The 13196-nt window shown below is 45.4% G+C and overlaps 1 protein-coding gene across 7 annotated transcripts in view; it reads right to left on the bottom strand.

Moving 5' to 3' along the window:
• The window catches only part of LOC147429750 (alcohol dehydrogenase class-P-like), a 42086-nt gene that overhangs the window by 25118 nt on the left and 3772 nt on the right, over positions 1 to 13196 (bottom strand). For 5 of the 7 annotated variants that reach the window (XM_086495984.1, XM_086495986.1, XM_086495991.1 and 2 more), the window contains 5 exons: positions 2537 to 2673; positions 1957 to 2431; positions 331 to 489; positions 186 to 247; positions 16 to 111 (listed from right to left, as the gene is read on the bottom strand). In XM_086495984.1, the coding sequence (XP_086352110.1) occupies positions 16 to 111; positions 186 to 247; positions 331 to 489; positions 1957 to 2431; positions 2537 to 2673 (929 nt within the window). The remainder of the gene's footprint in view (positions 1 to 15; positions 112 to 185; positions 248 to 330; positions 490 to 1956; positions 2432 to 2536; positions 2674 to 13196) is intronic. The other 2 variants (XM_086495985.1, XM_086495988.1) reach the window with 1 other exon arrangement.

Here is a 13196-nt window from a genome sequence, read left to right as displayed (position 1 = left end):
AGTACATCATCTTACTTCATGACAGCTTAGTAATGCTGTTTGTACCACGTTTGCACTTCCGACACACTCAAAGCTATAATCAACACCACCATCCGTCTTGCCTATTATAACCTGCAGAACAAAAAAAACTCACAAGCTTAGAATGCTTTGTTCAAAGCCTGAAACTTGGCATCTGGCAAGTCCACCTCATGTATTGGTCTGTCAAAATCATTTGGATTCATGCACTCCCTCACGCCCAAAGTTCGCGCTGGTTCATTAAAAAAAAATTATGGTCACTTTCTTTCCGATTTATGTATAAAAGGAAAAAAATACAACTAATGAGCTTACAACCTTTGTCAAACTTTAAAGGGTTGGTGTCTATCCCAATGATATGAGCAGCACCAGACAACTTTGCTCCCTCCGCTACACCAAGGCCTATAGTACCCAATCCAAAGATTGCAACACTTGAACCCTTCTCAACCTTTGCAAAATTCCAAGATGAACCCAAACCTGTCTCCATTGAAGTAAAGTATTTAGTGCAAACTTCAATGGCTTATGATAATATTTCTTAGTGCTATAGCAGCCTATTTCACATTAGATAAGGTGAACTTTTTGAAGGAGAAGACATCAGACAAAGCGAATAATCGAATTTATTACAGGAGCAGAGAGACGTGCAAAATGCATCAAAGCTTTCTTGAATAGCATCATCAACTTGTGGGTGATTAAGAATCTCTCAAACAGCTAATCCTTCTAAAATGTCCTTGGGGACAGAAGCAAAATGCTGCTTATCAAGTCAATATCAAAGCTACTTAAAGTTCTTAATTTTATATAATACCATAGTCATTCTTAAGCGTGTGTAAACCCATGGAAACCAGCCATCCTTGCAGCAGTTTTGTACTTTCCTGTTTCACCAAAAATCAGAGCTTCTTCTCATGAAGTTCGTATGCAAATAATTCGTCCTTTGACTGAAGGGCAAACCAGTCACACTAGCATGAAATATGATATGTTGAGCCTCTCAACAGATAAGAGCAGGAAGGCAGCCTTGTCAATCTTCTTTGCTCTGAAAAGAAATTGAACTGCTCAGTCTCTCAAGAGATTAGAGCAAGAAAACAGCCTTTTTATTCTTCTATGCTCTGGAAAGAGCTCTTCATCTGTTTCTATTAAACTCAAAAAGATTGAAGCCAGAATGCAGTAAGCGTCCATGTCATAGAAAGCCTCTTGTCAGCATTTCAAAGGATTGGTTTCCCTGTTCTAGCTCCTACATGCAAGCCCTATGACTTTCCTGTTACTGTAGATTGCATGGAAGACGGGCAAGCCAAAAGATTTTCTGTTAGGGAAAGGTAGCCGCAATGAAATGATATTAAGGTACTTCTCATATATTTAAAATGTGGCATCACAGAAAACCTAAGCTGGTAGCAGAGGTCAGATCCGGTATGCCTGTATCACTCGTGAAATAGACACTAGCATTGTCAGTGCATGGAAAGCTCGGTGGTAAAAGGCTCATACAAGATCAAAACTTAACAATGTAAACAAATCATGAGTCGTCATCATCGGACTGCTTGGAGAATGGAGGAGATAATCTGCACTAAACCACATCTCACAACACCCATGATTCCCTAAGAGCTGCAGAACTAGCTCCAATCACGCACCTTCATATAGGATTACAGCCTTGCCATACAAGTCGAGCAAATGCTGCATCTATGCAAGACCTTTATTGAGCTAATGAATTCAGAAAAGGGTCAAGCCATGCCCCTTGTCCATGCCCATGAACATCCTTTATTTTCAGGCTTGCTTCAACTCTCATTTTCAGACTGAAATAAAGTTTTCTAATTTAGGTTACAATTAGGATCAGCAATAACAAAGTACCTGATGGAAGGAAAAGTTCATTTATATTAGGCTGACATTCCACAAGAGGTCCTTTCCCTACATAATATTTCTTAATTATTTGAAACACTTATTATCACATAGAGAACATACCTGTTGTCACTCCACAACTAAGAAGGCAGAGTTTATCAAGCGGAGCAGCCCTGTTGACTTTGACGACGTACTCTTGCTCAACCACAGTGTATTCACTAAATGTAGAACCCATAAAAAAGTAGATACTCTTTCCCCTCACAGAAAAGCGACTCTTATTGTCACATATCATGACTCCTCTTTTGACATCGCCTCGGAATTTTTTACACAGGTTGCTCTTGGTTGACTTGCAATAGCGGCAATCCCCACATTCCCCTGTAAATACTGGAAGAACATGATCTCCCTCTTGAAATTCTGTCACGCCTTCTCCCACACTTTCGACGATTCTGCAAATCGTGGAAATTACAGATTGTCGAAACCTCGTGTGTATGAGCATACATTTGCAATCAAAGCATGAGCCTTCATAGCTTGAGGATGAAACTTTTCCATACCCAGATGCTTCATGCCCAAATATGCGAGGAAAGAGTCCAAGCTTAAGCTACATAGAACAGAAAGTGAGTGAGATCTTACTACACTCCTTGTCAGTGAGAGATCGAAATTCTGATAATGCTGTTGTGTAAAAACCTCCTCTACAGATACAAACCGAGTCCTGCCAAAATGTAACATCTGTATGGCATAAAGACGTGAAGAGAATCCTTATGCGCACTTCACCCTTCTGTGGTGGATCAACTTGTATATCTTCCATAACAAGAGGCTCTTTTGGAGCCCAACAAACAGCAGCTGAAACAGAAGCATCTCTCTCTCTCTCTCTCTCTCTCTCTCTCTCTCTCAAAAATCACAGCCGTTTTTTGACCTACTAGACAGCAGTCCACTCTTTTGATCATAACTTCTTCATCCGAACTCCGATTTGGGTGATCTATAGCCTCAATTGAAGAGCACGAAGTCCTCTACGCATTGATGTAAAGACAGAAATTTTCAGAGTTATGGAAGGCGTTTCTGTTGCAGCATTTCCGAAGTGAACAGGTTCAACAAAATTGATTCTCATCTCCTATTTTACATACAATGTCTTCCGACACTCGCAAGGGTTCTTCTTCTTCAACAAGGTCCACAACCGTTGTGGAAAATGATTCAAAATCTCCTAAGTGTGGAGATAGCAACACAACCACCCAACCAACGACATCGGAAACCATGATCATGGCGTACTTGGTATCATTGCAAGAGACCGTAAACAAACAAGGCGAAGACTTACGAGCACTTGCAATGGAGAATGGCACGCTAAGGGTACTTGTGGTTGAGAATGAGAATCTCAAGAGGACACTTGAGATGCAAACAACACGTTTGATGCAACTTGAAGAGGAAGTCAAGGAATGTAAACGCTCTCTTGTGGACTTGAATGCTTTGAAGGAGCGGATGAGCAAAGCAGAGCATGACCATGTATTGAAAGAAGAGAAATTTGACACTATGAGCCGGGATGTATGCGACATGAAAAATGTATGCACAAACAAGTCTTGAGCTGATGTATGTGGTAGCAATGTGGTTTCTAATTCCTCACTCATGCAAGCTATGGTTCAAACAAAGAATGTTGAGAATGTGGATGTGGAGGAGTTGAAGGAACGGGAGCGACGTTCCAAGAACATTGTTATTCGTGGAATTCCCGAAGAGAAGTTAGAGACACCTCCTTCTCTTGCCATTGTTATTGAAGATTTCTTCAAAACCCACTTTGGCATGTCTGGAGTTATGGTCTATGGAGCACATAGAGTGGGGAAGCAAGGAGCTCCTCGCTCGGGAGAACGGCCAATTGTATGCACCATGCCGGATGACACCAAGCGAAAGATTATCCTTGATAATAGTTGGATCTATTTGAGGGATACAAAATGTTTTGTATGTGAAGATCGCACTATTAAGCAACAAAATATGCGTTGCAAGGCATATGAGGAAAAGAATAATAAAAACAAGGAGATCTCTCATGAAGAAAATGTGCCCAAGGAGGAAACAAGTCTCTCAAGCAAATAGGGATGTGTGACCTATGAGACCGAGTTACAATTGAAAATATGCTTTTAGAATTGTAATGGATACCCATGGAATGCAGGGGTTGGCATTGATGAACTAACAAGCAAAGCCGATGTTGTACTTCTTGTTGAAACTTGGGAGCATGATACACAAAGGATTAACAGCTTGGAGGATTACAATGTACATTCATTGATGTGGTCAAAGAATCTCAAGCAACGAAGAGAACAAGGATGGTTAGCATGTATGGTTAAGAAAGGATTGGAAGATTTTGTATCAATTATGAAAGATGACAAGTACAAACGTTATGTATGGCTGAAAATTATGACACCAAAAAGAGCACCCATTTTTGTAGCCGGTTGCTACATTCCTCATCACGATTCTCCCTTTTATGCTTGCATGGATAGAGATCAACCATTTTCTGATTTGGAAGAGGACATTGCTTATTTCAAAGGTGAAGGTGATGTTATTGTATTTGGGGATATGAATGCTCGCACAAAAACATTGCAACATGATACTCAACAATTTGATATACCATACATTTCAAGGGAGTTGGAGGAAGTTCACTTGTATGATCGTACTTCAATGGATGAGAAAGATCCGGATCACTATAGAAAGTTACTTTTACACATGTGTAATAGCACGGGTATACTCATTGCCAATGGTGTATCTTTGTGGAGTGGAACCAATGGATTTACATGTAGGAGACATAATGGGGATAGTGTGATTGACTATATGCTACTCTCTAAAGCCATCATGTATCGCATAAAGAGTTTTATGTTTGGTCAATGGACCCCGGAATCCGACCATCGCACCTTATGTATTGACCTTTCATGTGGAGAAGCAACTAAGCATGATAATCTCAGCCAAAGGAAAGAGAAGTTATCACTATGTATGGATTTCAAACGGGTACCAATGTACATTGAAATGGTTGAGCAAAAATTATGGATGACAAAGCTTCAATGTGATGCACCATTGGAAACTAAATGGGAAGCTTTCAAGAAAGCTATTTGTTCTTGTGCGGAAGAATGCTTTGCCATAAAGCATCTCCATGGTATCAACAAAGATAGATCACGCAAAAGGTGGTTTGATAAAGAATGTCAAGATGCTCGAAAGTCCTTGATAAAGCTTGATGCAACTATGGACAAAGACAACTATCAAAGTCATTTGCATACATACAAGGCATTGATTCAAAAGAAGAGAAGAAGATGGGAAGTAAAGCAACAAGAATTTCAAGTCCAAGAAAAGGCACATGCATGTGGAAGATTTTGGAGAAACTTGAGAGGCAAGCGGGTTGAGAATTTTGGTAACTTGAGTCTAGTGGATATGTACACACATTGTAGGCAATTATATGAGCAAACAAATACTGAAAAAATACCATTTTATGGTTCACTCCCATGTATGCCGTCTTTTTTTACTATTGAGGATGTATCTGGTGGGCTTGAAAAGTTGGCCACTCGCAAAGCCGGAGATCTTCAAGGTATCAAGCCGGAGATGATCAAATGGACAGGAGATTTTACCCATGAGTGAATGTGTGATATGTTCAACCTTGCACTTCAACATGGTATGCCTTATGATTGGAGTACTAATTGGGTTAAGCCTTTGCATAAAGGAGGGGATGTAAAGAATGTAAGCAACTAACGGACTATAATGATTGGGTCTCTTATGGCAAAGTTGTTTGGGTGCATAATGGAGATGAAATTGAGTGATTGAGCTGAAGAGAATGACAAGCGTGCAAAGGGACAAGCGGGTTTTCGTCGATGCCATAGTACCATTGATCATCTTGTCACTCTTCGTGTTCTCATGGAGGAAAGTCGGTTGAAAGGCAAGCGATTGTATTGTTGTTTTGTGGACTTTAAGAAAGCCTTTGATATGATTCCACGTAACAATTTGTGGAGAAGGATGAAAGAACTCCAAGTGCCAAGTGAGTTTATGCTTGCGGTTTCTCGAATCTATGAGAAGGTGATTTGTCAATTGCGCATGGGAAGAGAAATTTCAGAAATTTTTGTAAGCACTATTGAGGTTAAACAAGGATGTCCATTGTCACCAACTCTCTTTGGTCTATGCATCGATCAATTGGAACAAATGGTACTTGACTTTATGCAAGAAGAAGGCATTGAAGAGGTCACTATTTGCAATGCGGTAATCATGCTTTTGTTGTATGCGGATGATGTAGTGCTTCTAGCACACACTTTAGAAGATGCACAAAAGCTTACGGTTGTTCTTGAGAACTTTTGCTTGCATAGTGGGCTGATTGTAAATGAATCCAAAACAAAGGTTATGCTTGTGAAAACCAACCATAAGGAGAAGCCATGCATTGTGTACAACAACGAGACACTTGAAGTTGTTGAGAGCTTTAAGTACCTTGGCCTTGAGGTTCCATCCAATCACAAGTGGCATGAATGTGCTATGCGTCGTTTGGAAGCGGGAAAGAGAGCATATTATGCATTTGAGAACATGTGTAATGCGGGAAACATCAAGTGTTGGGTTCTCAAGAAGTATCTTTTTGATACATTGGTGACACCGGTTCTTCTTTATGGAGTTGAAGTGTGGGGCGGGAGCATCTCAAAGTCTACTTGGAAAGAGTTTGAGAATGTCCAAAAGCGCTTTCTTACAAACTTTCTCCAAGTACACAAACACCATATATGCTCCTACTTCTTGAGTCGGGATCTCTTCCAATTGAGGTTATGGGCATGGAAAGGGTTGTGGAGTACATGATAAAGATGCGTCAAAACCCCTCACATCGACTTCCTACAATTGCATGGGAAGCAAGCAAAAAAGTTCAAAAGACGCATAAAAGCAAGATCTTGAGCACGGGATGGATGCAAGACATAAAGAAGTGGTTTGGGAGATGGGATGCATTACACTTGCTACATGATGCTTCAATTAACTCTCAAGTGAATGAAGCTTTTCTACAACGCCAATGTATTACGGCTTGGGAGAAATCCGGTGGGTCACGCTTCATACATTACACCACCTATATTGCCCCCAACTACAAAACCATGTTCTTCGCTGAGAGAGGGAACCGTACTCACATTTACATGCTTGAGCCTATTCCCTTGTCCGCGATACGCACTATCGCAGCAATTCGGCTTAGCTCCCATTTCCTTCGATGCGAGATAGGGCGTTGGGGCAATGGAGAAGAGTCAAATCGATTGTGCACATTATGCTCACTGCAAGTTCGAGAGTCTGAGTACCACACACTACTAGAGTGCTCAGCTTTTGATCACATCCGAACTTGCTTCTCTCACATTTTCAGCCATAACTTAGACCTACACACTTTCCTCTCCCAGCCAAAGTGTGGGCTCTCCATTGCGACTCTCATCACTACAATTTTGGAGCATCGAGAGTCACTCATCAGCCATACACATACTACATCACATGTAACTTCGGTCCCATAGGTCATATTTGACCTCCGAGGACGATAATAAAATCTATCTATCTATCTATCTCTCTCTCTCCCTTGGCCTCGCAACTTAGAGCTCACATGCTGGGAGGCTCGCATCCACCGACTTCAGTCCCTTTGGTGGCTCGTTGATGGGCTCGTCCAGAAAACGACCCGAGATCACGTCTAGCTTGACGCGCGCAGGAGCCTTGGTGGCACCGCGCGGAGTTGAAGTTTAGTTGAGTGCGGAAGCGTCTTTATGTTCAAGTTGAGCAAACGAGGCTATTCGGGCCTTGAGCGCGTATCTAAGAGGTCCCTCTGGAACTCTCACACGCCACTTTGGGCTATCTTGTAAAATTGCCGAAATGGGCCCCGGAGCCCCGGACCGCCTAGGGTCGGGTGGGCTGAACCTGCCAGCAGCCCGTCGGTTCAGAACGAGGAGCGCCACGGGCGCGCGTTCATGAGTGTGCATGGCTGATCTCGAAGAGGAAGTCGAGGTCTCCGCGTGGAGCACCTAAACGTCCAAATCGGACATACCGTCCGCGCGTAGCGCCAAGCCGACGCTCCCCGAAATGAACCGACTACGAATCTGCCGCAGCCTTCGTCTGCGAACGAGGAGCGCCTCGGGCGCGCGTTCATGAATGTGCATGGACGATCTTGTAGAGGAAGTCAAGACCTCCGCGTGGAGTACTTCAACGTCCAAAACGGATCACCTGTCCGCATGAAGCGCCTTGCCGACGCTCGCCGAAGAGACCCGCCGACTACGAGCCGACGGCCCCGAAACTGGGTCATGGAGTCCCCGTGCTTGGGGGACTCCCAGAGACAGATATGCTCGCATGGCACTTGAGTCCTCCCGACAATTAGCCATACAAGGAGATACAACATGCTGGTATGGGGAGATGACATCATGGTTTCAGGCGCATGGATTCAGCATAGACAGGCTACCACCACTCCAGTATGCATTGGATGCACCATCTCTCATTCTTACACAGTCAGAGATCACCAAGCTCATTCGCCAAGACCTGACCCAGCTAGACACCAGGAGGACATGGATACAACCAGCACAAGAACTGGGCACGAAGATGGCTTTCTACAGAGACCACCTTCTCCAGCTTATGGAAGATGGTTTTGTGATGAGACCCAGATACATGGATACCCACCTGTCTCATGGGATACGGTGTGCTATTGGCTAGTTACGCACATCGTCTCACCAACTGCGGATTGAAACCGGGAGATATAGCGGAGTACCAGCAGAGGCCAGGACATGCCCCTTGTGTGACATGGAACCTGAGACATAGCTGCATTATACATGCCGCTGCCCCGTCTACTACGAGATACGAGGCCACTTCCATTGCTTGTTCAGAGAGGGTTTTGGACCACTCTCAAGAGTAATGGGATACGAAGATCAAAGATGCCTGGGTTTGTTCTTGCTCGAGCTGAGCAGACACAGAGAGAGCCTGATGAATGGCGAGGCTAACCAGTCTCAAAGACGGATTACAGACTTCTTCAGAGCAGACACGGGACAGCCGCAAGAGCCACTCCCACAGCAGAGCTCCCCCCCGTCTCACACCAAAGGCACATTGATTGACCGAGCGATTGAACTAGGGAAATCCAGGCGCCCACGACTGCGCAGGACTACACAGCATCGACGGAGGCTACGTCAAAAGATTCAGAGCACGCTGGCCAGGCATGCACGACGCCCGGTCAGACTACTAACCATGGAGGAAATTGATGAGATTCGCCAACGACCGATGCTAGATCTTTTGTGATTCAGCTATCCCAACTAGCCGCCCATTCTTGCTTAGTTTTTCGGATTAGCTCACATCGACCCATCTAGAATCCCATAATATATATCTTTGTTTTGTACTGTTGATTAGGTTATTTTGTTACTCTGACTTTGTATCAGATCCACCACCTTGTAACTTTCTGGTCTCATAGGTCACTATGGCCTTTTGAAGACGTTAATATAACATTTCATTTCATTTCATTCTCTCTCTCTCTCTCTCTCTCTCTCTCTCTCTCTCTCTCTCTCTCTCTCTCTCTCTCTCTCTCTCTCTCTCCCACCAGCTGGAGACTGAGACGGGTAGATTCAGAGGGATACCGCCGGAGTCTAGGATATGTCAACTATGTGGTAGAGAGCCAGAGACAGAGCTACACTACATATGCCACTGCACTGTGTATTATGAGATACGAGAGCGCTTCCATTGCTTATTCAGGGAGGGTTTTGGACCCCTAGATAGAGTCATGAGGTATCAGGATCAGAGATGCCTTGGCTTATATCTACTTGAGCTACACCGACATAGAGATAGTCTGTTGAGGAGACATGGAGCACGACAGTCGCAGAGACAAATCACAGACTTCTTTGGATCGAGGGAGCCAAGAGACCAACCACCAGCACAGGGTTGTACCCGCATTCATACGAGAGGCACCCTCGTTGACAGGGCGACTGAGCTCGGGAGATCGAGACAACCACGACCGATACACAGGAGCACACTCCATCGACGGAGACTCCAACCTATATTGCCCCCGTCCCCCCCGTTTTCCCCCCCGGGCCGTACCGCCTCCGCTCTACCACTCGCCGAGACCGCTGCTAGTGTGGGTGCACACGTGCATCTAACCCCCCCTTGCAGACAACGATCAAGCATGAGGAAGACAAACGATAAAGCCGACCCCCTAGAGGATGCCATTCGAAAATGCAAAGAGGAAATGACGGAGACCATCACCAAGTTGAACCGGAATCTCTGGGGCACAATAAACATCCTCGAAGGACGTGTGCTGATCCAAGAGAGCAAGATAAGCACGCTGGAAGACCGAGTGACGACCCAAGAGGAAGAGATCGCGTCACTCAAGAAAGAACTCGCCGAAGCCCGATCAAGAAACACACTGGAAGAGGGCGAACTGCAACCCTCAGTAATTGAAGAAATCAACACGATCAAGGAACAAGTACGGGCCATCAAAGAGGGAGAAGAACAGCACAAAGAAATGACGACTTCTTGGGTGGATGTTCTTACCAAAACCCAACAGAAGGCAGACGAAGCCGAGAAATGGATCAAGGTGGCCAAGAAAGGAAAAGACAAGGAGATAACGCCCACGTCCACACCCAACAACATCATTAACCAGACACTAGAGGAGGAGCAGAGGAGAAGGGTGCACGCTTACATGTGAGAATTTGCGGTCTTAAAGACAAAGGCAATGTGGACGAAGAAGTAAAAGAACTCACAGCCCTGATGGGGATTCATGAGCCAACACACACAAGGGCATAGAGAGTGGGCAACATAAAGAAAAATGGAGGCAGTGGAGAAACCTCAAAAGAAAGAGCACTCATCCTCTGTTTTCCCTCCATGGAAGCAAAGAAGTCATTCTTGAAGAAAAGACCAACTCTTAAGGAGACTGGCACCTTTCTCGGGGACGATCTCACCCTCTCGCAGATCGCTCATATGCAGGAAGTAATGCCGGAGATTAGAGCGGCAAGGGGAAAAGGCAAGATCGCTTTTTACCGAGACGGAAAAGTAGTAATACTGGAGCGACGCTCCACATGACGGTGCGAGACTTATGGGACCACACTCAAAGTAGCTGCCTGGAATTGCAATGGATCTATGCGTCTTGATGTGGGTGCTTTTGAGGATAGCTTTACTGGAAGAGACATCATCTTCTACTCTGAGACACACCAGGCCCCGGGGCAATCCATGCCTCACATCAGTGGATATAGGTGGGAGACAGCCTACAGACAGGAGGAGTGGCAATGTTATTTAGAGAGGATCTGCAGCCACTGATACATATAGCCCACAGGGACGAGCAGGCGAGGTACATGTGGGTGAGACTGAAAGCAGAGACAAGCAGATACCTCTATCTAGCTATTTGTTACTTTCCCCCGAGTACATCAGTTTATGCACCACCAAGGGGACAATCTCCTTTCTCTATTTTGGATGATGACATATGGGAGTTCTCTAGGGACGGTGACATTATCATCCTCGGGGACTTCAATGCTAGGACTGCCCATCACCAGGCAGTGTTTTATGATACTTCAGAGGAGATGCTAAGAGAGATAGATGTGGCAAATACGGGCCTTTCCAGACTATCACACGATATGGAATATACTGAGTATGGGCGACACCTGATAGACATGGACACTGCACATGGATTGGCCATCTTGAACGGCCTACAGAGATTTCCTACTGCGGGAGGTTTTACATGCTTCCCACACAGACATGGAGCTAACACGGTAGACTATGTCATGGCACAACCGAATCTCATCTCTAGTATCCAGGATCTCACAGTTGGGCACAGACCGGTCGGGGTGGCAGTGGATCATGCTCTGGTGTCAATGACCATCTCTTTCCACTTCAGTGTAGCACACAGGCCACGAGTAGCAGCCCCTACTCGCTACACGTTCACAAGGGAGACGGACTCTGTATACATGGACGGAATCTACAGACGCCTATGCACTGAGGACCCGGGGCGACCTCTGGAGGAGCTAACTACTATACTGACACAGACATTACATGAGGCAGCAGCAGAAGCATACCCACACCCCCAGCCTAAGCAGAGCCGCCGATCTGGGAGCATGCCTCAGAACAGCTGGTACGATGAGGAGTGACGCCAGACTAGAGCCAGACTTCAGAGGGAGGTGTTGTTGGGGGACGTCACTCACAGACAATCACAGATGGACTTTCGACGCCTGGTGCGGCGGAAGAAGAGGGCTTTTTTGGCTCGACTCGAGCAGGATCTATATCAGCTATTCATGAGTCAAGACTCGCGTGAGGCGTGGCGGCTCTTTCATGAGCAGTCCCCCCCCCTGCTATTTCCTCCACAGAGACCTGGGGTCAGTACGCATCATCTTTGTACACAGTACCTGAACAGCCGCCCCTCCCCAACCCCCCCGACCCATGCCCACATACATGTGTCTTTTTCACCGTTGAGATGGTGAAGAAAGCTATTGACAGGATGAAGACTGGGAGAGCATATGATCATGAGGGCCTAGTAGCTGAGCATTTCATGCATGCCAAAGACCTACTAGCAGAGCTTCTAGCAGTTATGTTTAACCGTGCCATGTGTGAGGGCCTATCGGACACTTGGAGCCTATCTACAATCGTACCTATCTTCAAATCAGGAGACCCCATAAAGCCTAGGAATTATCGCACTATTATGATCGGACACACACTGGCACGGTTGTATGCATCCATTCTTGAGCAACAGCTGAGTAGATGGGTAGAGAGGGAAGGAATACATGCAACTGGGCAGGCAGGATTCAGGAGAGGCTTCTCTACTCTTGACCATATCCTAACACTTAGGGCCATCATCAAGGAAGGCAGATCTCATGAGAGACGGATCTATTGTAGCTTTGTGGACTTCCGCAAAGCTTTCGACACGGTACCCAGAGCTAGACTGATGCGCAGATTACAGGAAATGGGAGTACCCACAGAGCTCATTTGGGGGATCATGGCATTATACAGATCAGTAGTAGGGCATGTACGCACCCCGGAGGGACTCTCAATACCAGTTCACTCCACTATTGGGGTGAAGCAGGGTTGCCCGCTCTCTCCTACTCTTTTCGGTATGTATGTGGATGAGGTTTCTGACTACATTGACAGGGACGAGGATAAAGGTGCACAGTTGGCAGGGACATGGATTCCACTTTTGTTATATGCGGACGATATTGTGTTGATCTCCGAATCCCCAGAGGGAATGCAACGCCAAATGGATGCTTTGCATACGTTTGCCCACGAAAGTGGTTTGTCTGTCAACCTTGGTAAAACCAAGGTTATGGTGTTTAATACCACCCCATAGTGGATCAGGAGATCAGCACCTACATTCACATACGGCCAGGAGACTGTGGAGTACACAGACGCTTACACTTACCTTGGAGTGGTTTTTACTGGACCCACATTCTCACTCAGAAGAGCAGCAGAGA

Source organism: Adiantum capillus-veneris, chromosome 22 (assembly GCF_014529385.1).
Source record: "Adiantum capillus-veneris isolate H3 chromosome 22, ASM1452938v2, whole genome shotgun sequence".
Taxonomy (NCBI): Eukaryota; Viridiplantae; Streptophyta; class Polypodiopsida; order Polypodiales; family Pteridaceae; genus Adiantum; species Adiantum capillus-veneris.
The sequence above is the reverse complement of the archived record's forward strand: the minus strand, read 5'-3'. Positions and strand labels throughout refer to the sequence as shown.